Source organism: Xenopus laevis, chromosome 6L (assembly GCF_017654675.1).
Source record: "Xenopus laevis strain J_2021 chromosome 6L, Xenopus_laevis_v10.1, whole genome shotgun sequence".
NCBI lineage: Eukaryota > Metazoa > Chordata > Amphibia > Anura > Pipidae > Xenopus > Xenopus laevis.
This window is the reverse complement of record NC_054381.1, coordinates 31,394,416-31,420,261: the sequence shown is the minus strand read 5'-3', so window position 1 is coordinate 31,420,261 and position 25,846 is coordinate 31,394,416. Positions and strand designations below refer to the sequence as shown.

At 37.9% G+C, this 25,846-nt stretch overlaps 1 protein-coding gene across 6 annotated transcripts in view; it reads right to left on the bottom strand.

The window, feature by feature from the left end:
- Nucleotides 1-25,846, bottom strand: part of LOC108718477 (A-kinase anchor protein 9) — a 145,009-nt gene that overhangs the window by 80,458 nt on the left and 38,705 nt on the right. For all 6 annotated transcript variants that reach the window (XM_041565885.1, XM_041565888.1, XM_041565886.1 and 3 more), the window contains 9 exons: nt 24,158-24,240; nt 23,514-23,607; nt 23,130-23,352; nt 20,537-20,630; nt 16,993-17,358; nt 14,027-14,413; nt 5,910-6,134; nt 874-996; nt 271-395 (listed from right to left, as the gene is read on the bottom strand). In XM_041565885.1, coding sequence (XP_041421819.1) covers nt 271-395; nt 874-996; nt 5,910-6,134; nt 14,027-14,413; nt 16,993-17,358; nt 20,537-20,630; nt 23,130-23,352; nt 23,514-23,607; nt 24,158-24,240 — 1,720 coding nt within the window. The remainder of the gene's footprint in view (nt 1-270; nt 396-873; nt 997-5,909; nt 6,135-14,026; nt 14,414-16,992; nt 17,359-20,536; nt 20,631-23,129; nt 23,353-23,513; nt 23,608-24,157; nt 24,241-25,846) is intronic.

Genomic DNA, 25,846 nt, shown 5'->3' with positions numbered 1-25,846 from the left:
TATTTAATATTTACATGATTTTCTAGTAGACTTAAGGTATGAAGATCCAAATTACCTGTACAAATAAAATAATAATACACCACATTATCTGCAATATTAAAAAAAAAAAAAAGGAAAAAAGAAGCTTTAATGTAAATATATATATAGAAAGTACCTGCACTCTGTCCAGATTGTGATTCACAAAAAACCAAGTGCTACTTGGGTCTCATGACTTGAATCTACTTCCTATGGCTTTAAAAAAAACAAAAAAACCACATGCGTGCAGTCTACCTGTCACAGATGGGGTCATCTGGTACGGCATCCTCGCTTTCATCATTATTTCCGTCTTCCTTCTTGCTTATACCATCCCAGAATTCATCCTTACTTTCGCTCTCTTGTTCTTCCACGTGTTCTTCCTGTGCAAGTTGTTGCAAAGGCAAATAGGAAAAAAGAGACAACAATCCTGTCATGCCGATGTCAGTGAGACTGTCTGTCCTCATGTACACTGGGCATTAGCAGACTCCATTTTCCACAGTTTCCAAAACAGTCAATGTGTTTTTTTTTTGCCCACACAAACCCCCAAATGTAATCAGCCTAAAATGAACTATGCCTATATCTAAACATAAAACAAGGTGGGATTAACAGACATACACAGTTCTTATGGAGATAGCTGCAGTTTCCTTGTTTAAACAAACAGCTCCTGACAACACTACGGTAACTATAGATTCCTTTCTGTCAAACACGGAGATCCCTCCCACATTGGGCCTAATAAAAGAACAATGCAGCTAAAACCTGATACCTACCCAGAGAGGAAAGTTTTCAGGCAATCAGCTTAATATGAAAAAGAAACTACAGGCTGGTGCCCTGTTTCAGTTAGGGCAAACATGATCTTACCAGTGTTAGTGAGCTATTATCCCACACAGTGACAGTCGGATTCTCTTCAGTTTCAGGGCTCTGTGAATCTTCCGACAATGCTTCTGTTTCACTGGCTTGGCTTTCTGTGGCCATTGAAGTATTCTAAACAAACAGAGTTTCATTTACTTCAAATATACAGTACATTAACATTCTGTGACTCAAGGCATTTTATCCACAGATTGTAGATTCTACTATCTGTGGCACTTAAAGGGTTAAAGGAACCTATACCCCTCAAACAATGTAGGTCTCTATAAAAATATATTGCATAAAACAGCTCACATGTAAAACCCTGCTTCATGTAAATAAACCATTTTCATAATAATATACTTTTTTAAGTAGTATGTGCCATTGGGTAATCATTAATAGAAAACTGGCATTTTAAAAAATAAGGGCCGCCCCCAGGGATCGTATGATTCACGGTGCACACAAACATACCAAACAAACTATACTTGTTAGGTCACATGAGCCAATTAAAGGGGACCCGTCACCCAAAAAAATTATTCAAAATCCTATTTTATCACATTAGTCAAGCAACATGAACTTTAATTACACTATATAAATGATCTGAATCTTGTTTCCTTCAGTCTCGGAATTCATAATTATAGCATGCAGGTAGGAGCCATTTTGTGGGGGGACCCAATGTCCATCCCATGCCCTGGCTACACAATTAAACAGTGAAGAGAATGGGCGAATGTGGGGAGAGAAATAACATCTAGGAAGTGCTGAATGGAAAATGAAAGTAATTGTCTGCCCTGCCTCTATGCCTAAGGCATAGAGGAGGGGCAGACAATATTTGATTGACAGCTGTAATTTTTAAATGAGCTTACAACAGTTATGAATAGGAATTGGATTTCATATTTGATTTGAAATGGACTTCTATTATACAGATTTTTGTGTCTGGGTGACAGGTCCACTTTAACAGACAGAGTTGTGTCTTTTGCTTCCGTATTTCTTCCTGTTACAGTTACACTTGCAGTATTTCTGGTCAGGTGATCTCTGAGGCAGCACACAGACCATCACAAAATGGTGGTTCAAGGCAGGAGATGTAAAAGGGCAATATTTACTTCAATATATAGACCAGATTGGGGAGATTCTTTTATATGCCACTTAATTTGATATAAAATCTGTTGCTCAAGTATTCATTTTGGGGGTATAGTTTTCCTTTAATTGTTGCCCTATAGTGAGGATTTTTAAAATTATACAACTGAAGGGCTGCAAGATGGGAAAAATTTAAGTGTTGCGGTCGCTATAGACAACTACTCTATATTCAGTGGCAAAGCCATAGTTCCTTCCTAAAGGCTCCTGTCCATATTACTATTACATGCACTGCTGAATTGCCTGCACAGCCAAGATGCCAATATAAAGTAATTAGTGTCTCAATTGCTCTGTTATGGGAACCAAGGCAGCAAGCAGTACACAGAATACAGTAGAGAGACTACCCATTGAAACAAATGATTCAAGTTCTGTTGCTCTTACATTTTAAACCAATGCAGTTGCAAATATTTCTAATGGCTATGTTACTTGCTGACCATCTAATTGCCCTGTAATTGATGAAAGATCAGCGCTGCGCAATATGTTGGTGTTCTAAAAATACATAATAACCCTAGACAGTAATTTAACTGCTGTGTTAAAGGCCATGTAATGAATGTCACAAAAACACGCTTACAATGTCTCACTAAAAGAAACATGAAGTTGTCAGCATCACTTTGTAACCCAGAGGAAGACAATGAAATGATTTCCACCATGTCAGCAATCTACAGATTGTACTCAGCTGGTACAGACGTTCTCTCCTTTACCACTTCAAAACTTGTAAAGCAGCCATTGTAAAATGGTGGAAAAAGATGAGAACAGGGAATGGAGAAAGAAAACAGCTGAATAAAAACAATACATACACTTAGGGGCAGATTTATCAAGGGTCGAAGTAAATCGTATAGGATACTACAACTTCGATTCGAAGTAAAATAGTTTGAATATTCGACCATTCGATAATCGAAGTACTGTCTCTTTAAAAAAAACTTTGACTTCAATACTTCGCCAAATTAAACCTCCCGAAGTGTTATGTTAGCCTATGGGGACCTTCTAGAGCATTTTTCTAAGTGTTTGGAAGTCGAATTAAAATCATTCAATCGATCGCTGAAATCCTTCGATTCGAGGGATTTAAATCGACAGCAGGATACCCAAATTTGCTGAAAAAAACGTCAACTTCGATATTTGAAGTCGAAATATTTTAATTCGATGGTCGAATTTCGAAGTATTTCTATCTTCGAAATTCGACCCTTGATAAATCTGCCCCTAAGGAGCAGATTTATCAAAATGTAAGTTCTATTCATTCCTATATGATTTTTACAATTGTATTTATCAATGGGTAAAAGTTTATAATTACGTTCTAAAAATCCCTTAGGAATGAATAGAACGTGGGCGAGTTTTTATTTATTAAGCTCTAAACTCACATTTAGATAAATCTGCCCTCAAAAACACAATAGCTGCTTTTTCTCCCCATTTTTCTTTTTCCCATGTTCTACAAGTGCTGATTTACAAGAGACAACAAGTTTTACTGTATAGTATATTTTCCCTGTCTGTGTGGGTTTCCTCTGACAACTCAGGTTTCTTTCCACGCGCCAAAAACATACAGGCAGATTAAAGGGGTGGTTCAACTTTCAGGTAACATTTAGTATGTTTATATTTTTATATATGTTTAGTATGTAGAATGTCCATTTCTAAGCAACTTTTCAATTGGTCTTCATTGTTTGTTTGTTTGTTTTTTTACAATTTTTTTTTATTATTTGCCTGTTTCTTCTGACTCTTTCCAGTTTTCAAATGGGGGCACTGACCCCATCTAAAAAACAAATACTCTGTAAGGCTACAAATGAATTGTTATTGCTTTTTTTTCCCATCAAATCAGTGCATGGTTGCCAAGGTAATTTGGACCCTAGCAACCAGATTGCTGAAATTTCAAACTGGAGAACTGATGAGAAAAAGCTAAATAACTCAAAAGCCACAGATAAAACATTAAAAACAATTGCAAATTATTTCAGACTACATTATACTAAAAGTTAACTCAAAGGTGAACAACCCTCAATAAGGAACAGAACAATGCATTGTGGGTTATGTAGTTCCTGCATGCTGTCTGTAAGCTGTGGAGAAGTTGTTACAATTTGTAACATCAGTGTTTAGTCCCTCCTTCCCTGCCAGGATTTCAAATGATGCAGAAAGAGAAGAACTGTTAAAACAGCTGGATTTCAGCATAGAAAATGGCATTTTTTCATACAGGTAACTGTGATGGATATATTAGGAGTTTCTGTGTTATTTTGGACCTTTTCAGCAAATTTTGGTTTGGAAGCTGGAGTTCCACTTTAAGCTTAGGGATCGTCATAAATTATCAAAACAGCACAAGTCAAAAAATATCTGCCATAGAACCCATAGAGCAAGACTGATTACTAATCAGAATATACAGACTGCACTGGGTCTGCAGATACAAATCTCTACACGGTCGCTGGCTGCTGTATAGGGAAACCAACAAAGTTGCTCAAGTTCTGGGAAGTAAGGTGGGAGGGCTCCCTATGCCGTTTCAAAGTATGATTGTTTCCCTGCAGAGCAGCTTGGGACAATCTACCTTAGGGTTGCCACCTGTCCGGTTTTGACCTGGACAGCCAGGTACTTTGAGGTGCTGCCCGGGTCTATACTTCCTGCCCGATTTTCCAAATAAGGAAAACCGGGCGGGATTCCCTTGATTGACACGGAGATCGACCAATCGCTGATCGCCACACCATAGCCCCGCCCACTGGTGGCACGGGTCCGCCCACTGACGTCATAGCCCGCCCACTGACTGCAGGGGTCCGCCCACAAACGGTACACATTTTTCAATTAAAGTATATTAGAGAAAGATTTCGGCTTCATTAAATAAAGTAAAAATGGGATTTTATTTTTTTGCCTTTACATCCCCTTTAAGACAATGACATGCCCATAAATAACCATCTATTATGCTTTTAAATTCCTGCCAGCATGTAGGCTAAAGACTGTAGTCACAATAATATAGCAGATAGTTTTGCATGACTAAGTGATTTTACCGTCACACTGATTCCATTTAAATACTCTACAATGGAAAGGCAGTTTCAATGTATTGTTGCCCATGAAATCACAGTCAACAATATACCCTATATGTCAGTGTCATTTTGTCTCACATTTTGATTATTTTTGAGAGTTTTGTCTGACTTGTAAGGGTTGAGATTCAACAATTGAGATTTGGACAACAATTCATGCTCCACAAATCATCAAGCCTCAGTAGAAGTGAGACTACTAAGGGGGTTATTTATTAAAACTCTGAATGCTAAAAACCCCAAAAAAATGGTGTGTTTTTTTTTTTATTATTATAAAATCTGAATTTTAAGTGGGAAAAAAACCCCAATTTTTTCTGGATTTATTATACCCCGAGGAAGTCCGAATCCAAAAATTCTGCATCTCAGAACTGCCGAGGTTGCATATAAGTCAATCAAAGAAGTCCTGAAGATATCTTGATCTGCACTGGGTTTCATGCAACAATCCAAAGATGTTGTGGTTTTCAGCAAAAATTCATACGATTCGTTTTTTTCACTATTTTTTCAGGAGGTTTTCCGAACAGAAAATTTTCGGGGAAATGTATTGATAAATATTGGATTTGGTCGGAGTTTTTTTTTCAGAAAATAATGAGATAAATTCGGACTTTGATAAATGGGCCTCTAACGGTACATAAAACATTTTCTGAACACTAACCCATACTTGAGGGATGAGTGTGTAACTGTGTCCCTGCTCTTCAGCAGAATTACAGAAGTGACCAACATGCAAGATTATATATGCATTAATCCAATGAACTTCACAGAAATCCATTTATGTCAACAATTCTTTTCTAATATACCACTGTCTATGAAAATCACTAGTGTGGTGAACCCCTAACACTGCAGTGCTTCAACCCTCTGGACAAATTGGATTCCTAGAACATGGACTCACTGGCTGTGTGAAAGGATCTTAGTGCTACTTACCACAATTAGTTGTGCTCGGACCACATGCAGCTCAGAGAGGAGTTGCTCCTGGTCATACATCTGCCTTTCCAGCTGTTCCATGTGAGCATATTTCATGGCCTCAACAGACTGCTGGTGCTCCTGCTCGAGCCTCACCAGTTCTTGTCTCATGTCTTCTACATGTTCTTCATACAAAGGCCTTAGCTTGGCATTTTCTGCACCCATCGCAAGCATCCGGTTATAGTCCTGCAAAATAGTGAATTGTCACCATATAATTATGGTAATAATAATATATATCACACATAATTAGAACAAAAAAAGATTTGTTTATAGAGGTATGGGATCTGTTATCCGGAACGATCTGCCATCTCCCATAGACTACATTTTTATCAAATAATTCACATATTTCAAAATGACATCCCTTTTCTGTGTAATAATTAGTGATGGGCGAAAATTCTCAAAGCGGCGAAAAAGTCGTCAAATGCATTGAAATTAATGGGTGACAATTCTTTTAACTCATTGAAGTCTATGGAGTTTTTTTTCTGCTGGGAAACCTGGTGCAAAACTTTGCTCATTGCTAGTAATAATAAAGCATTACCTTGTACTTGATCCCAACTAAGATATACTAAATCCTTGAAATTTAAAGCAAAACAATCCTACTGGGGTTAATTTGTTTAAATTACCGTCCAACGGTTTTTTTTCAGGTCAGTTCAGATAGTTCTTCAGAAATAAAGACGTTTTCCAATTCTATTCAAATTCTATTTTCTCTTTGTTTTTCTAAAATTAATGTTGAATGTTTTGTTTTTTGTTTTTTTGTGTGTACCTTCTTATGTCTTTCTCAAGCAGCTCTGGGAACACTGCTGAGAAATGTATCAACTAACGTAGCAAATTGTAACAGTTCAGAAGATTACTGAACTTGCCTGCAGCATGGCACACGCGGCACTTGATTACTAAAGTCGCTCGAAATTGCCTCACGAGGAAACTTCGGGCGACTTCAGAATACGAAGCACCGCGTGTGCCATGCCGCAGGCGGTTTTTTTCATTATAGCCGGCGGAAGACAGGGGGAAGCCGTTCGGGGAGATTAGTCACCCCAAAGAAGAGGCAATTAGTCGCCAGGCAACTAAATCTCCCCGAATTGCCAGGTGTGCCCTTACCCTAAAACCACTAAAATCAGAATGTTGATGAAGAACCACTGAATTGGCGAGGTTGCTAAACTAGTGGATCCCCCCTCCAATATGACCACCTAAAGTGGACTGATGGTTAAAAGATAAGAAACGTAGATTTATGAAGATAAGCAGATAATGTTTACTCAATTAATGCTAAATAATGGCTTACACGTTTTGAAAGATTTATTGGCAGACTTATCAAAGGTCAAATTTCGACCTTTGATTTATTAACTCTAATAAATTTGAATTTACTCACAACTCGAATGGGAGGTTATTTATGAAAAAATCTAAAATTCGGTTGAATGGGGACAATCCGAAAATTGGTTTTGTATTCGAATCAAATAGGAACAAAACTCGAATCGAATATTCCTCTGAAAAAAACTCAAATGCCAGAAAGGCTATTAACATATTCAAATGGATCAATGGACCTCTGCCATTGACTTGTAAAGGAATTCGGCAGGTTTTAGGTGGCGAATATTCGAATTAGAACGGTTTCCAGGGTTGAGGTGTGATAAATCTCACATTCAAATTGGGGGATTAAAATGTGAATGTGTGAATTTGCACCAAACAAAATTTGAAAATTCGAATTTACCACTCGACTCTTAAAGGGGTGGTTCACCTTTAAGTTAACGTTTAGTATGTTACAGAATGGCCAATTCTAAGCAACTTTTCAATTGGTTGTCATTGTTTATCTTTTATAGTTTTTTTAATTATTTGCCTTCTTCTTCTGAATCTTTCCAGCTTTTAAATGGGGTCACTGACCCTATTTAAAAACAAATGCTCTACACATTTAGGGGGTTATTTATCAAAGTCCGAATTTATCTCAATATTTTCTGCTGCAAACTCCGATCAAATCCGCTCTGGTTTTTTACGCATATTTGTTATTACTTTTTCCCGAAAATTTGTGGTCAAAAATCAGATTTTCACGATTTTTTCATCCAATTTTCAAGTTTTTTTCAGAATTTTTAACCGAAAACTCATAAAAAATTCGGGGTATTGCAGGAAACCCATCGCATTCATCCAGGGTTTAATACATTTTAAAAATTTTTTGATTTTTTAAAAGTCTGGTTTTATAAAAAAGAAATCACAAATTTTTTTTGCATTTGGAGTTTAGTAAATAATCCCCCTTATTGTTATTGCTATTTTTTATTACTCATCTCTCCTATTCATATTCCTGTCTCTCATTCAAATCAGAGCATGGTCACTAGGGTAATTAGGACCATAGCAACCAGATGGCTGAAATTGCAAACTGGAAAGTGGCTGAATAAAAATATAAATAACTCAAAAACCACAAATAATAAAACATGAAAACCAATTGCATATTGTCTTAGAATATCCCTCTCTAAATCATACTAAAAGTTACTTTAAAGGTGAACAACCCCTTTAATAAATCTGCCTCTAATTGTACATATGCGGAAATTGTCCAAAGGAGAAAGATTATTCTCTTGCAAAATCCCCACTTTCACGGAGTTCTTTTGTCTTGGCCAAGAAAAAACATCTTTTTTTCCAGTTAAGAGGGTTTATGCAAACATAAACAATCTTCACAAGACCCATTTTCCATGAAGCTGAACACAAGTCAAACACTCCAGGCAAAATAAAATTGTGGGAAAATGGATTCTTCGCTAGGGGTGCGATGACTCAGCTGTGTAGTTTCTCCCATGAGGTAAGTTGAGAAACAAATCTCTGTAGCTGTAATGTGGCTCTCTACACTGGCAAATTCACCCCCATCTTGCCTCAGCCGGCGTACTTAAAGGGGCACATTTATCAAGGGTCGAATTCCGACCCTCGAAGTTAAATCCTTCGAATATCGAATTCGAAGTATTTAGCGCAAATGCTTCGATCGAACAATTCAAACGATTTTAAGCGATCGATCGAAGTATTTTTATTCGATCAAAAAAAAAAAAATGTTAGAAAAGTGCTGGGGAAGGTCCCCATAGGCTAACATTACACCTCGGTAGGTTTAAAGTGGCGAAGTATGTAGTCGAAGTATTTTTTATAGAGATAGTACTTCGACTATCGAATGGTCGAATAGTCGAACGATTTTTACTTAGAATCATTCGAATCAATCGATTCGATCAAATTTGACCAATTCGATGGTCGAAGTACCCAAAAAAATACTTTGAAATTCAAATTTTTTTTCATTCGAATCCTTCACTCAAGCTTAGTAAATCTGCCCCTGAGTATGCTGGCTGCCAGGACACAGAGTAGTACATAACCTGGAAGATACCATCCAAGGCCCGTTTCGTGCTGTACTTGCAGTCCCAGAAATTCAGTGAATGATCTTCGTATGCTAATAAAAACTTGGATGCAATTTTTACACTATAGACACCACCCGACTTTCTACGTAGATGCTTTAATAATGAAACTTCAGGTCTTTATCTATTCCCTATTTGGGCCAGTTTTACCACTTCTGAATTATATATAGACAAGGCCCCCAAAGCCAAACCTCAACTTGAATGGCTGCCCCATGGGTAAAGAACAGCTTATTTATAAAAACTTGTTTTATTAAAAAAAACTAATTTTACCAGAGTAGGTTAGTACTGCATTAAATTTAAATGGCAACGAAGCCCTTTGCTTCTTTAACATGCAAAATATGTTCATAAAGTACATTTCATAAGCATAGTAGCTGTACTATTTATTCTTCTGCAACGCCTATTCTAGTGATGTGCAGGCCGACCCGAGGCCCGAGGGTCGGGCAGGTTCGGGCCGACCCCTGGACAAAATGTGCGGCTTGCGGTTCGAGCTCTTCTCCTGCTCTCCCCGCCCGCGACGGAATTTATAGACTTCCGCCTGCCCTGCCCCTTTTGTGAAGTCACTGCGGGGCGGGCGCGGGTCTATAAATAAAGGCGAGCAGCGTGCCCGGGTCGGATCCGGGTAGGGAGCTGGCGGGTTAGGGTCGGGTGCGTGTCAAGAAATTCTCGACCCGTACATCACTAGCCTATTCCTATTTTGTCTAAAAAGATACTAAAGAAGAAAAAAAATCCACATTTCTTATCGGAATAAATAAAAACCTTATATGGCCATGTCTAACTGACCCTGATATCTTTATCTTACTACAGATATGGGACCTGTTATACAGAATTCTTGGGACCTGGGGTTTTCCAGATAACGGATCTTTCCATAATTTGGATCATGTAAACATTAAATAAACCCAACAGGCTGGTTCTGTGCCCATTAAGGATTAATTATATCTTCATTTGTATCAAGTACAAGCTACTGTTTTATTATTACAGAGAAAAAGGAAATAATTGTTCGGGTAAAACAGAGTCTATGGGAGACGGCCTTTCCATAACTTGGAACTTTCTGGATAACAGGTTTCCAGATAACGGACATACAACCTACCATATCCTCCTACCAAAATATATTTTACATAATGCTATATAATTCCATAATGTGAGATGTGACAGTTTTACTACCCTTTCTATATATATATATATATATATATATATATATATATATATATATATATATATATATATATATATATATATATATATATATATGTCTTTTTCTAAAACTATAATTGACTGTTGACCTGCTCAATATGTAGGCAGCACGTAAATCCATATGTAATGATTTCTGCTTTGTAATGATTTTATGTGACGTTACAGGCATCTCATTGTAGCAGTGATCCCGGTTCCTTTCAACCAGCTTAACCTCTTAGTGGCTGTTAAAGGCCAATTCAACCCTCCTCCCCCCAGCCTACCTGCAACCCCAGGCAAATGCCCCTCATTTTTTACTCGCCCCTCATTTTTTACTCACCCCTCTGTGCAGATTCTGGCCTCGGAGTTTATGGCAGCCATCTTCTTTCTTAGGAAGTTTTAGCGCATGCGCAGTTGAAATTTCTGGTTCCGAACAACTGCCGGAAGTCACAGAAATTTCCGAAAAATCTGAAATTTTCGTGACTTACGGTGCATGCAAAGCTGTTTGGGACTGGAAATTTACTCCGACTGCGCATGCACTGTAAATGCCGTCAAGACACGAAGATTACCGGAGAAGAAGATGGCTGCCGTGAATTTCGGGGTGAGTAAAAAATTAGGGACATTTGCCCGGGGGGGGGGGGGGGTTTATTACAGGTTGAATTCTCTTTTAAACACAACAGGTTAAGCTGGCCATAGATGTTGAGATTTTTAAAAGATCAGATCCTGATCGTGAGACCACGATCTTCTCAGAACGATCGTACGAATTGACCACCAACTAAAAAGACCAATTTGCCAGGAAAACAATGGGGAGCTGCCTGCTTGGCCCTGCAAACATAGATAGATTGAACTGGGACCGACAAAGATTTTTTGACCTCGCAGATCAATTTCCTGACAGATGTCAGCCGATAAATCGTAAGATGTACGATCGTTCGAATCCCACTAACCGCACGATAATTTCGAAGGATTGGTCGGACTTCCCTAAAATCGGTCGTTCGGCAAGAAGAATCGTCGCGTCTATGGGGAGCTTTAGAGTACTGAATTTCACAATCTTCCCGTGGACTATATATAGACCACGATCCCTTTATTTATGCATTATTAGCAATTACTATGTAGAGTTAACGCCAATATTATTTGCTTTTCAGCACCCCTTTAGTAAAATATATGTCACTATAACAATCATATTCAAGTACAGGTATAGGATCCATTATCCGGAAATCTGTTATCCAGAAAGCCCGAATTACCAAAACGCTGTCTCCCGTAGACTCCATTTTATCCAAATATTTAAAATTTTTAGAAATGATTTACTTGTACTTGAAGCAAACTAAGATATAATTAATCCTTATTGGAAGCAAAACCAGCCTATTGGGTGTATTTATTATTTACATGATTTTCTAGTAGAGTTAAGGTACGAAGCTCCAAATTACAGAAAGATCCATTGTCTGGAAAGCCCCAGGTCCCGAGCATTCTGGATAACAGGTCCCATACCTACATTTTAATGTTACACATTGAGGCGAGATTTGCCCACAGCAGCGGAACAATGAATCAAGCACGATTACTGCAGTGATACTGTGTTAGAAAAACTGGAAAGCTGAAGCTACACTCACAGAACACGTCAGTAAATCTAAAATGCACATTATAAAAATGTCCTCACTGCACAATATAAGCAGAACATTTCTACTCACAGCACCGCAGGTAAGCTCCACTTTCTTCCCCGTCTCTTTCCCTTCTGCCTCGGAGAGATCCTTTGTGACACTACCTTACTAGCAAAGCAAATATTTGAGCTTTCCTACACCAACAGGTGCATTCACTCTTCTCATCCTTGTGTGAATGGTATGTGAAAATGTGGTTCAATGAGAGTGCTTACATGGGTGCACGTGGCCAGCGTGCCCATAAGAAAAATGGCTGCATAGGCACGGTTAAAACTGGAAAATCAGCCAGTAATAATTTCACAGAAACTTAGACATTAACCAAAATGTAAATATGCTTTTAGCTCTCAATATTTCCATTAGTCATTTCACCCTTCTCTATGACCTGCCTAAAACGTCTATCAATCAGTCTGCGGCACATTTTAAGGGGACAGATACTGGCTGCCACAACACCTAGGGGTAAATTTACTAAGCAGCGAAAATTCGCCAGCGACGGCTTCCCATCCATCGATACACTTCGCCATGCAAAAATTCTCTCAGACAACGCTAATTTACTAAAATGAGAAGTTGCGTCCAGGGCGCCGAACGCTGGAAATTTTCGCTAGCGTTACTTCGGTAATCAAAGCAAAGATGCACTAGCGGTCAATTATGCCTACAGCAACTTTGTTAGAGGTGTTCGTTCAGGCTAATTTGCATACAGGCGGGAAATTATAAAGTTGAATGGAAGTATATGTTGCAGCAAATACATTACATTACACAAGTCCAGGGAACCTTAATAAAAGAAAATAGAGTTGTTATATTGCCCTACACATAAGCCCAGTGTATAGTTTATGTTCCATATGTTAGAAAATGTATGAGGGAACCCGGTTACCCAAGAAACTTTTGCAGGCTATCATTCTGAAAACAGGAAAAGACGCCAGCGTTTTTTGGGATTTAGAAACTTTTTCCACTAAAAATATGATGTAAGTGACAGAAATTTGAGGAAGATCTATGCACTCCAATGCACTTCGCCTGGTCTGTGCTGGCGAAGGCAAGTCTGGCGAAAAAAGTAACGTTCAGTAAAATCCGCATCTTAGTCAATTTGCGGAGTAACATCCATTCGCCAGAGTGAAAATTCGCCTGGTGATAGAGTGCGAATGATCACTAGCATCTGTCTCTTTCACTGAAGAAGTTACACCTGTACCCTTTAGTAAGTCAGCGAAGTGCCTGAAAGCGGTTACGTTTGTGAATCGTCGCCAGCGATAGTCACTTCGCCCTTAAGTAAATCTACCCCCTAGTGGCCCAAAGCATTGTCACCTTTCTTAAGAGTCCGGGAGTTGTGGTGCAGAAGATAGCAAATCATGCTCACCCACCAATATTTTACATTATTAAGGGGCAGATTTATTAAGGGTTGAATAGTAAATTTGAATTTATCTTGGTGTCAAAATTCACACATTAGAATTTTAAACCCCAATTCAAATGTGAGATTTATCACACCTCGACCATGGAAACAGTTGTAATTCAAATATTCACCACCAAAAACCTGCCGAATTAATTTACAAGTCAATGGCAGAGGTCAATTGGCCCATTTGATTTATGTTAATAGCCTTCAATTTTTCTTCGAAGGAAAATTAGATTCGAGTTCAAACATTAAATGAATCTTCGGATAATTCCCGTTCGATTGAATTTTAGACGTTCAAATTTTTTCATAAATAACTTCCCATTTGAGTACATTTGAATTTTTTAGAGTAAAAAAAAAATTCACCTCAGTTCGAAATTCTACCTTTGATACATCTGCCCATAAATAAATTGTGTGGCCAATACGATTGATAATTGTGGGAGAGGAACTGAAACACTGGCAAAATATAAATAGTATTAACATAACATATATATAAATAAAAAGGTAAAATAAAGGCATGCTTACTTCTTCTTTGAGGACAACGGTTTTTTCATTGAAATGTGAGTCGACAGTCACATTTTTTTCTTGGTGTTTTGGGTGCAGGTCACTATTCTGTTCTTGGCTTAAAGAAGTGTTTGGTGTGCCTATGATTACTGCAGCCACATCTCTTGTAACGCGATGTGGAACATCCGTGCCATCTTGTATGTGGATGTTGTCAAGAGATGAGGACTCAACCACCTGCAAGCTTTTTTCCTCCTCGTGGAATGGTTGATGTTCCTCCTCCTTCTTCTGTGTTGCCCCAGCTGTTTCTTGAGAACCTTTATAATTCCGTGCACTTCGGCTATCCATAGGTGCAGCCAGCCTGGCAAGCTCACTTTTCTGGGCAAATGCCACTGTCATCTCTACAATAACCTGAGTAAAAAAAGGAAAAACAGTATATAACATTTTACATTGTTTACATCAAAATAACATAAACGTTAGTCTCTCATGACTAAAGTAGGATATAAATACAATGCCTGCTGATCGCACAAGGATAACCCACTGCAATAATCATATGTCAGTTTGGCTTTATATTTTAGTTAATTAGTTTTTTACTCAGCTCTACAGTTTGCAATTTCAGCAATCTGGTTGCTAAGGTGCAAATTACACTAGCAACCATGCACTGATTTAAATAATATAATATGAATAGGAGAGGTCTGAACAGAAAGATAAGTAATATAAAGTAGCAATAAAAATACATTTGTAGCCTTACAGAGCATTCGTTTTTAAGATGGGGGTCGGGAACACCCATTTGAGTCAGAAGAAGAAAAAGGCAAATAATTAAAAAAAATATAAAAAAGCCAAAGGTGAAGGCCAACTGAAATGTTGCTTAGAATTAATGGTTTTATAACATTCTTAAAGTGAACCACCTTTAAAAACAAATAACCAGGAGGTTCTAGTTTGTAGCCTTTTTACAGGGGAAGTACAGCACTCTTTGTTAAAATGATCAGAGCATACAGGCTTTAAAGGAGGGAGACATGAAATCAAACGGATAGAATTCACCAAAAAATGTGAATTAAATTATATCTGACACCTTCGAGTAGTAGTAAAGAAAGATTTGGCTTTTCCTCTTTCCAAAGGAAATCAGGGCAACTGCACATTAGTACTGTGTAAAGCACGCATAGTGAATGGATCTGCATATTCAAACATCGAAACACACAAGCAGTGAAGAATTACTGTTTTGTAAAATTCCCACCGTGAGCCCCACATCGTTTATATGGGTCATTTACAAAGCTGTTCTCACAATGCCAATCACAAGACACTACAAGGATGTAATGGGCTGAAAACAAAAACAGCTAAACGGAACTGGTTTGCACAGCAAACTAGAACACCCATGCAAATGATGCATGAAACAACCCATGACACACTACAGCTAACGTCAGTAACAATATATTCTACTACTACCTACGATGGGAATTCACCAGTTTCTTGACACTCAAAATACAGCGCAAGAAAACATCCAGACAAGTATGGAATTATGTGGCGGATTTATATAAAACTAAAACCATAGCTGTATATAACTGAGCAAAGAAAACAATTAAGGAGAAAGTGGGAAGATTGTGCACCATAGCATAGCAAATATAAAATACCATAAAAAACAAAAAACCTTGGTTACAACTCTTACAGGGCATTAAAGTCTCCGATGACAAACAAAAAGGTGGATAATTCTACGCACTAACATACGGAAAGACCCCTTACCCCCCCACAGTTGGAAGCATTCCTGATTATAGATTCCATACTGGATACACAAGTAAATAATAAGCAATGAAAATAATAATAGAAACAATTATCAAAGGGATAAAAGACAGGACTGTACAGGCAAAACATTGCCTTAAAGGAGAAGAAAGTTCTTTTTACTTGGGGGTGCCAAAAGTTACTCCTTACCTGACACCCCAGGCCAGTGCTCCTATCAGGAGAAAACTGCACAACCCGTAATTCTTCCAGCGAGCACCACGGAGCGATTGATTTCCTGCTTCTTCTCTCTTCAAATTTCCCGGGGCAGGTGCATGCTCAGTATAATAAAATAGCCGACTTCTTCGTTAAAGTTCGGCTTTTCACTTTACTGCGCATGTGCATCAGCGAGAAGAAGCCAGAAGACGATCACTCTGTGGTGTTCGCTGGAAGTTTGTAGCACAAAATATTGAGATAAATTCGGACTTTGATAAATAACCCCCTATAGTCAGAATCAGAAAATCCGGCATCTCAGACCTGTCGAGGTTGCATATAAGTCAATGGGAGAAGTCCCAATGATTTTTTGATGTGCGCTGGGTTTCGTGCAATACCTTGAAGTTTTCAGGAAAAAATGAATGAAAAATAAAAAAAACAACCTATGAAAATCTGATATTTTTTTTTCAGCAAAGCAAAATTTCAGGAAAATGTAATAATAAATAAGTGCAAAAAACCGAGTGGATTTGATCGGAGTTTGTAGCAGAAAATATTAAGATAAATTCGGACTTTGATAAATAACCCCCTATATATCTGGATGTCTGTCTGTCTATCCTATCCAAAAGGGTCTGCACTATGACAATAATCTCTTATGGTGTTAAAACATTAGTATATACATCTAGGACTAGTGCCTTTTCCTTTGGTATTTAAATGTTTGTTCACTTCTGCACTATACTTCAGAAAGGTGCCAATGGGGACTAAAATGTCGAATTTGCAGCGATATGTGTGAAACAAAATACACTTGCTACAAACCTGCACACATGCATGGGACAAACTGATAAATGCGGTGTCATGTGGTGGTAGAACCTAAAATAAGTGGTGCAAATTTAACATATTGTCATTCTTAATTCACAGTTGTAAACACAACAATAATCACTCCATTATTCATGACCCTCAAAATTATGATTACCTACAAACACCGTATTGCATCTACCATAGTCTATTACAATTTCTTATTGGGATATATGTAATGTATAGTACGCCATTCTTGTAAAACATTGGCCTACCTTTGCTACTTCCTCCTGTATTCTCTCTTGGTAGCGTTCTTCCAATAACTGATTTATATCAGCTGGAGTCTTGCCCTCTTCTTTGACAGGAGACCGCTGAAGTTTCTCAAAATTTCCAGTTGAATTATCTTGCTCAGTCTTTGTCAGTAGTTTAATCTGTTCTTTCAGGGTTGCATTCTCTTGGTAATATTTTTCATTTAGATCTTCTCTCAGCTGTATCAATTCTGCTTCATGTTGTTTTTTCAGTCCACTCACTTCTTCTAGGTACCTAGAGTATGAAGCCTGGCGGAGTGTTTGCAACTGCTCATAAATAGGACCAATGGGCCTCTTGACAGGCTTATCCCCTGCTTGTCCTTGTTCATCCATCTAGAAAAGACCAAAAATCATAATTTTTTTTAAAAAAGTCACAATGTACCTGCAATATGACTTAGGATGTCCCTTTTTTGAAGTACCGCTCTCTTAAAAACAAAAAAATGTAATGAGGCATGATTGATTATTTTTGGAAACAATTAATGAACTGATGCGGATAAATATTTCTAGAGATATCCCAACCATTTCCTACTGGCAATTTTTTCCCCACTCTCCTTTGAATACATGTAATCATTATCTGTGTACCTTTTTAAGGTAGTAGTGAATCTTTCCATTCTGCAGTTTTTCTAGCAATAAAGGTTATAATATATGAAAAAGGAGCAATAATGGACAATGCAGTGGTTAAATTCTCCTTTATTTTTCTTTGGAACTCAAGGATTTTAGAGTTTTGGTTGGTTGAACAAATCATTTGAATGTACAATAGGCATACAGTAGGTAACATTAAAGTCCAATAGTCTATTCACAATAGTGAAGCAGAAGATTTGTAGGCCGCGCACTCCTGAGCACCCACACGAATCGCTCGTCTCCAAATATTTTAAAAAGGTAAATTCTTTATTAGGACATACGATCAATCAAACAAACAAAAGCGTCTGTTTTTTTTTTTGTTTGTTTGATTGATCGTATGTCCTAATAAAGAATTTACCTTTTTAAAATATTTGGAGACGAGCGATTCGTGTGGGTGCTCAGGAGTGCGCGGCCTACAAATCTTCTGCTTGACCTTTGGCGTCCCTTCCTAGTGACGGACTCGGGGCTGGCTGCACCCGGGTCACCTTTCCAGCGGGGTAAGATTCGTAACTTTACGCTTACTGTTCAACTATCTGAATAGCGGAACTGGAAAACCCGACGTTTATATTTAAGAGTGGGGTCCGGGGCATTACGCACCCGGACCAACCTATTTTTACGGTGAGCTGGGTCCAGTCAGCTTTAAGCTAATTAATTAGAATCTATACCCACATCATTGCTGCTTTTTATTAAGATTAAACAAAGCTACGGAGCCGGATCTGTTTTTCTATTCACAATAGTGAGACCACTTCTAGGGAAACTGGAGTGTATCAAACTAAAAGGTATGATTGACCACAATAGTTTTAAATGTTTCTTGTAAGAATGTTTAAACTTTAGTTTCCTTGAAGTATTTACCAAGGTCGGATATCTAACAAATTATTTCCTATTTCCTTCTTGTATATATTAATTATATATATTAATTACAAAGTAATGATTACTGGTATCTAGGCTTATATTGCAGTAGTTTTGATTCTTGTAACAGAACCAGGGATAGGCAGAGATGACAATTTCCATTTTATGGACTTTAAAAGACTTAAAGGACAAGGCACTGCTGACAGAAGATAATTTTAGCATCCGCTGGAAAAAGTTAGTATTCAGTTAAAAACATAGAGGATGCAAAATGTTAATATATCCACTGGAGATAGATTTGCAGCCAATTATGTGTTATTCGATTTTAATCTTGAAAGCTTGTTATGCCAAAGAAAAGGAATACAAATTTAAATGAAAAAAATTAAAAGACTTTTTGTACACCATACACAAAAATGGATGACCACTTGGTTATACTGGATTGGACTATGAAAAGAGAACAGAAATGTATTTGTATTTTCTGTATTTTTTGTTGCACTCTGCAATTATGTCACTTCATTTGACTTTAATGAGGTGAATGGGGGAGGTTCCTGGGTTGGATGAGGGTATTTAATCCCATAATACCCTGCAACCTGGAAAATAGTTGAGAAAGGGCTTGTACCCGAAACATGTAGGGGCCGATTCACAAAGGGTCGAATATCGAGGGTTAATTAACCCTCGATATTCGACTGGGAATTAAAATCCTTGACTTCGAGTATCGAAGTCGAAGGATTTTAGCGCAAATAGTGCGATCGAACGATCGAAGGATTATTCCTTCGATCGAACGATAAAATCCTTTGAATCGAACGATTCGAAGGATTTTAATCCGACGATCGAAGGAATATCCTTCGATCAAAAAAACTTAGGAAAGCCAATGGGGACCTTCCCCATAGGCTAACATTGAGTTCGGTAGCTTTTATATGGCGAACTAGGGGGTCGAAGTTTTTTCTTAAAGAGACAGTACTTCGACTATCGAATGGTCGAACGATTTTTAGTTCGAATAGTTCGATTCGAAGTCGTAGCCGAAGGTCGTAGTCCTATTCGATGGCTGAAGTAGCCCAAAAAACACTTTGAAATTCGAAGTTTTTTTTACTTCGAATCCTTCACTCGAAGTTAGTGAATCGGCCCCGTAGTGTTTACACTGCTAATAAAAAAAACACTTGCAGTTTGAAAATACTGTCTTTAAACTGTTTATTTTTATACAAATTATCCTTTATTCCCAGTGTCTCACTGGCCCAGTCCGACCCTGTCTGTAATTCACACTGAAACCAATTCAAAAAGTTATTTTTGAAAGATGTTTCACCGCCAAGACATCCCGCAGAGGGCAAATATGCCTGTGTGCCATAACCCTTAGAAGTGTATCTGATGGAACAGGTAATCTGATAGAGGCATTCTGATTTTAGTTTTGAGTCCTAGTTTTGTAATCATATAAAAACAATAACAAAAGAAAACAAATACTTATCTGCAATATTTACATAATAATAAGGCACTAATAGTTTTATGATTATCATACTACGTCAAAACTAAGTGCAAATAAAATGATTTCAGAAAAATAATCGATTTTCTAACAAATTATGGAAACTTTAAATAAACATAGTTATTGTCATGCCTATCAGTTAGGCAGATTAAAATAGAGTTACTATTCAAATAACAATAATCTTATACTCAAATACAGTTTGACTGTCTCTTTAAAAACAGACAAAATCTAGGACATTCATATAACCTGCAATGCAGAAATTGATGTAAAACATGTTATGTGGTACATAAGCTCACACCCAGGGTAGCTCTGTGAATGTCATTGTAGTTCCTAGTACTGTACCTTAAATAACCCTCATGGAGTCGAATTCTGAACCCAATAAAAGGAATTTAAATATAACTAGAGAATGCACTGATATGATTCACTGCCTGTTTCCCCAGGTGATTCTACTTCCTTGTATTATTGTGTCTGTAACCAAAAAACACATGCACAACTATGTAAAGAGGTAGCACAGTACAAACAAAGGCACATAATGTACACAATTCAAACTTGCCAGTATGTTTTTTTTACCTTTTCTGTATCTGTAACTGAGGTACTGAGACTTTTCAAAATGTCAGCTTCATGTAAGGCTTCTTCCACTTCAGACTGCATTTTAGAGAGTTCCCTAATAGGAAAACCAAAAATATAGGTCTGTTACAAAATAAACGTTCAGCAGTCTTATTTCTATTGCAAGAAAATAATTCTGATTTGATTAACCAGCAAATTACACAAAATAATACTTCGAGTGAGTGCTCCCACTCCCACATATAAATGAAGTTTATATGCTATACACACAAATTTTTCTTGTTTAAAGGAGCGAAAGGCTAAAATTAAGTACATTTATCAGAAAGGTCTATATAAATACACTAGAAAACCCTCAAAGTAATGCTGCTCCTCTAAATCCTCTGTCAAAAGAAACACAACATTCCTTTCCTTCTATTGTGTATAAATGAGCTTCTGTATCAGACTTCCTGCTTTTAGCATAAACCTCCAGGGCAAGGGCTTGAACATGCTCAGTTTGCTCCTCTCTCCCCCCCTGCTCAAATCTGAGCCCAGAGCTATGAGTGAGCAGGGAGAGACTCAGGCAGGAAGCTATTTCACACCAACCTAATATGGCAGCTGCTATACTAAGCAAACAATGCAGGCAACAATGGTGATTATTATCTTTAAAAATGGCCCCTTTATTGGAACTTCCTATAGATCTGCTACAGACACTGTCCATGTTTCAAATGAGAGATGGGTGTGTTCTAGCAGTGCCTGCCAAAAACACAGTAGAAGGTGTATAGCCAATCACAGCCCTGCATAATAAAAGACAGGCTTCGGTTCTGTATCAGTTCAGGTTAGCTGCTCATTGGTTGCTATTCTACAGTGAACTGTGCTGAGAGCCGTCAGCTTCCCTGCACAGCCTGGGAAAAGTGGAAGCAGAAAGTGTAACACATGGGTGTGACTAGTAGGGGTTTGGAGACATTTTTAATAAATCAGCCACAAATACAATTTTTTAAAGCACATTTCTTCTATATTTAAAAGAGTATATAATGCAATGGAACATTCTTTACACAATTTGTCCCCCTATAATGATAGATAATTAAAATCAAATTAAAAAGCACTGATCGTATATCCCACACAGTTTAAGAAGTGTATATCTGGATCTTCTCCTCAATGGCAGGTAGTACTCCCAAAGAACATGCTTTCCTGTTTGATGATGTGGGGTCTGGGAATAAACGGATTCTTAAAAAAGCCACTTGGGTCCTACATTGGTCTTATTATTAATAAAAAGCCATATCAATCCTAAAGAGGATGTGGGGGGGTGGGAGAGAGACAGACAGACAGACAGACAGACATAGAATTATGGTTTAAGTGTTGAATATATATGTTTCCACACCTCTGTCAGCCCCAGGCCCTCTACCAGTTGGAAAATGTTACTGCTGGCATGGATTATATAAAGGACTGTATTAAGTGTTGATGATAGAGCGGTGGATGCTACAATCACGGCATAAGGGAACTGTGCAAGGTATAACAAACACTCATGTGAGAAACAAGGTGGGATATAATTATAAATCTGCTTCCTCCCTATAAATCAAATGGGATTAACCAAACACAGCTGGTACAGGTGGTTTTCATCTCAGACTTTAGGCAGGTGTCAGGCAATTCTCATCAAACTCAATAAAGGTGAATGTTTTGGTTTTGAGGGCCTCTTTGCCACATGGACTATGTGCCAATAACAGTATAGTTTTGTCTTTTTACTGTTCATTAGGGAAAACTTAAAGGAGAAGGAAAGCCACCGAAGCAGTTTATTGCAAGCTATAACAATATATTTATTATGCAGAATGCTTTTTCGTACCAGAGTAAACAGCTCTGTTTGTTTAGGATAGCAGCTGCCTTATTAGTTGTTGTCACATTACTTCCTGAGTCTCTGCCTGCTCACTCATAGCTCTGGGCTCAGATTACAGCAGAGATGGGAGGAGAGAGAGAGGAGCAAACTGAGCATGCTCAAGCCCTAGTCCTGGAGGTTTATGCGTAAAACAGAAAGTCTGATACAGAAGTCCATGTGTACACAATAGAAGGAAAGAAAAGCTGTGTTTCTTTTGACAGAGGACTCAGAGCAGCATTACTTTGAGGGTTTACTGGTGTATTTATATAGGCCTTTCTGATAAAACTTACTTAATTTTAGCCTTTCCTTCTCCTTTAACAAAAAATTGTAATACACAAAAGGTCTAGCAGATGAAGTGAAAACTAAAAGAAAAGTAGTTTAAAATAATTGGAGCAGATAGAAGTACATTTAGACTAATGGCATTCCATGCAGTTCTAGGCACTTTTGCTGTTGCATTAACTCAGACAACACAATCACAAGTGAAACATACACAGGCCCGGATTTGTGGAAAGGTCACCTAGGCCCGGCCTAGGGTGGCAGGATTTTAGGGGGGCGACATGCTGCCCAAAAACAGTGGGGATGCGCTGGAGATACAATATTTTTTTTAAATTTCCCATGTGCCAATCCCCATTGCTCAGGTCCAGATGATGAAAATTTGCACAAATAAAGGGGAGGGAACAGGGGTGACGAATGGCAGTGGGCCTAGGGGTGCCCACTATGTAAATCCGGCCCTGAACATACATATAAACCTACCGGAAATCCAGTGAGGTCTCACTGACATTCTGAATGTGTTCTTGCAAATGGATAATCTCTGTAGTGTACCGTTCTTCATTTTCCTTTAACTGTTGTTGAAAATAAAATCGTAGGTGCTCTATTTCTTGTGAATGCTTCTCCTCAAGTTGGGCTCTTTGATGGCTGAACTCAATTTTAAGTTTTTCAACTTCATGTGACCGAGATGTGGCAGCCCCCTGGACATCTTTGAGCAATTAAAATACAGTCACTCTCAGAGGACAATTGTGACATGATAAATATTTACAATAGGCTAAGTTTACAGTGAAAGAACATCCCGTACTTGAAAGATAACAATTTTACATTTAGATTCACAAAACAGCTATACAACAGGACGGATTTATTTACCAACAATGCCTCCAACTGGAGAATGCATGGTAGTTAAGCTCTGTAAAGTAGTAGCCCCCTCCAGGTCATCTCTGATGGTTTGATCCTTCTCAATCTGAAAATGTTAAAATATATTCGTATATATATCTCCTATTTCATTCTTAACTGACTTAGAAAACTTGTATACTTTATAGACAATTTCTGTTTTCCATCTTTTTCTTTTTGAATATGTAGAGTAAATATTAGGATTAAATGACTAGTGAGTCATTAGAATAAGAGCAAACTGACGTTCGTGGAAACGTATTCATGTCATATGAATGTTTTAACTAACACGAGACTTGTGTTCCTCACATCAGGTGAACACCTACACATACATTTTAACTCTGTGGGTGCCTGAGCTGTGACGCATTTCAATGCACCCTTTATTACTCTCCATTCATAAATAGCATATTTATCAATTTGTGTCATTCAAAAATCAAGGGACACAAATTAAGGGATACAAAAAAATGTTTTACTTCCCTTCACTTCAGTATTTGTAAGTTTTATATATATGTGTGTGTGTGTGTATAGGATCTGTCTGGATTATGACTAAATTGATACAGATTATAATTGTACATCTGTCAAAGGACACATGGGACATCGGCAGTGCAGATGCCTTTTCTTACCTCCGGATTGCTGTAAAACTGGGTTATCTGCTGATATTCTTTTAGGAAATCTTTCAGAAAATGTGTCATTTGTGCGTATTTAGCTGTAATGAAAAAAATTTAAATAGTCTTCAGTGATCTGCTTCTTAACAAAGGGTTTATGACAAATATTATCGTGACATTACCAGAGAAACAATAGTTGTAAATGTTTAACAAAATATTATTTGTTAATCACTTACTGTGGATTCAGGATGTATTAAGTGTTTCAAGCACATCGCCAATCGTTGCATTTGCAGTGCAAAGGTCAAATGAACTGAAATAATAAATAAGTAATGCAGTACATCGGTTTCCCTACTATTAAAATAGTTCTGTGTCTTTCTCTATTACATTTGTATATGACTGCTACTGCCAACTGCAGGATTATGTTTCCCAGGTACTCAGCAGCACATCTGATAAATGCACTGTACGGATTAATTAACTACTGTGCTGCCCTTGTAGCACGTTTTTCTAGAAGTGTGCACCATTTTTCACTATATCTGGTTACCTTATTTTGGAAAAGATATTTCAAAGTTCATTAACCATTCCAGGGGGATTACCCAAATGACTAAGGCTAATGGAATACCAGGCTTTTGCTCTACCTGCAAAGCCTATCACTGTTTGTGCTGCCTACCACATACTTAAATGGCAACTGCTTAAATGTGCATTGCCAATCCACCTGTCATGAGTTCCATTAATTTCAATGGCAAACAGCCCAAAGAGACAATTAAGGTAGGAGAGAGGCTGGGGAGAGGGAGTGCAATACATCAGACCAACATTGTCCAGGGCCCTTTGTAGTTAAATCAGTGCAGACACAGGCATTTCTTTGACAGCAGAGAAAGGCCTGGTTTGGAAGATTTAAAGGGATACTGTCATCAGAAAACATGTTTTTTTTCAAAATGAATCAGTCATTTCTCAAAAGAGCAAACAGATTTTTTTATATTCAATTTTGAAATCTGACATGGGGCTAGACATTTTGTCAATTTCCCAGCTGCCCCTGGTCATGTGACTTGTGCCTGCACTTTAGGAGAGAAATGCTTTCTGGCAGGCTGCTGTTTTTCTCAATGTAACTGAATGTGTCTCAGTGGGACATGGGTTTTACTATTGAGTGCTGTTTTTAGATCTACCAGGCAGCTGTTATCTGGTTACCTTCCCATTGTTCTTTTGTTTGGCTGCTGGGGGGGAGTGATATCACTCTAACTTGCAGTACAGCAGTAAAGAGTGATTGAAGTTTATCAGAGCACAAGTCACATGACTTGGGGCAGCTGGGAAATTGACAATATGTCTAGCCCCATATCAGATTTCAAAATTGAATATAAAAAAATCTGTTCGCTCTTTTGAGAAATGGATTTCAGTGCAGAATTCTGCTGGAGCAGCACTATTAACTGATTCATTTTGGAAAAAAATGTTTTTCCCATGACAGTATCCCTTTAAGGAGAATACTTGTCACAGATATGTAAAGAAATGAAAAATAGCACGCTTGATAGATAGATGTAGTAGGATGAATGCAATATCATGGCAAAGTAGAACATCACATATCACAAGTGGCCCAACTCCTTAAGATAAGAACATCAAAACTACTATAGAGTCTTTGGCATGGTAAATAGTGACCCATATACCACATCTATTACTATCAGTGTACCTAGCCAAAAGTGGTTCCAAAGTATGACTCTG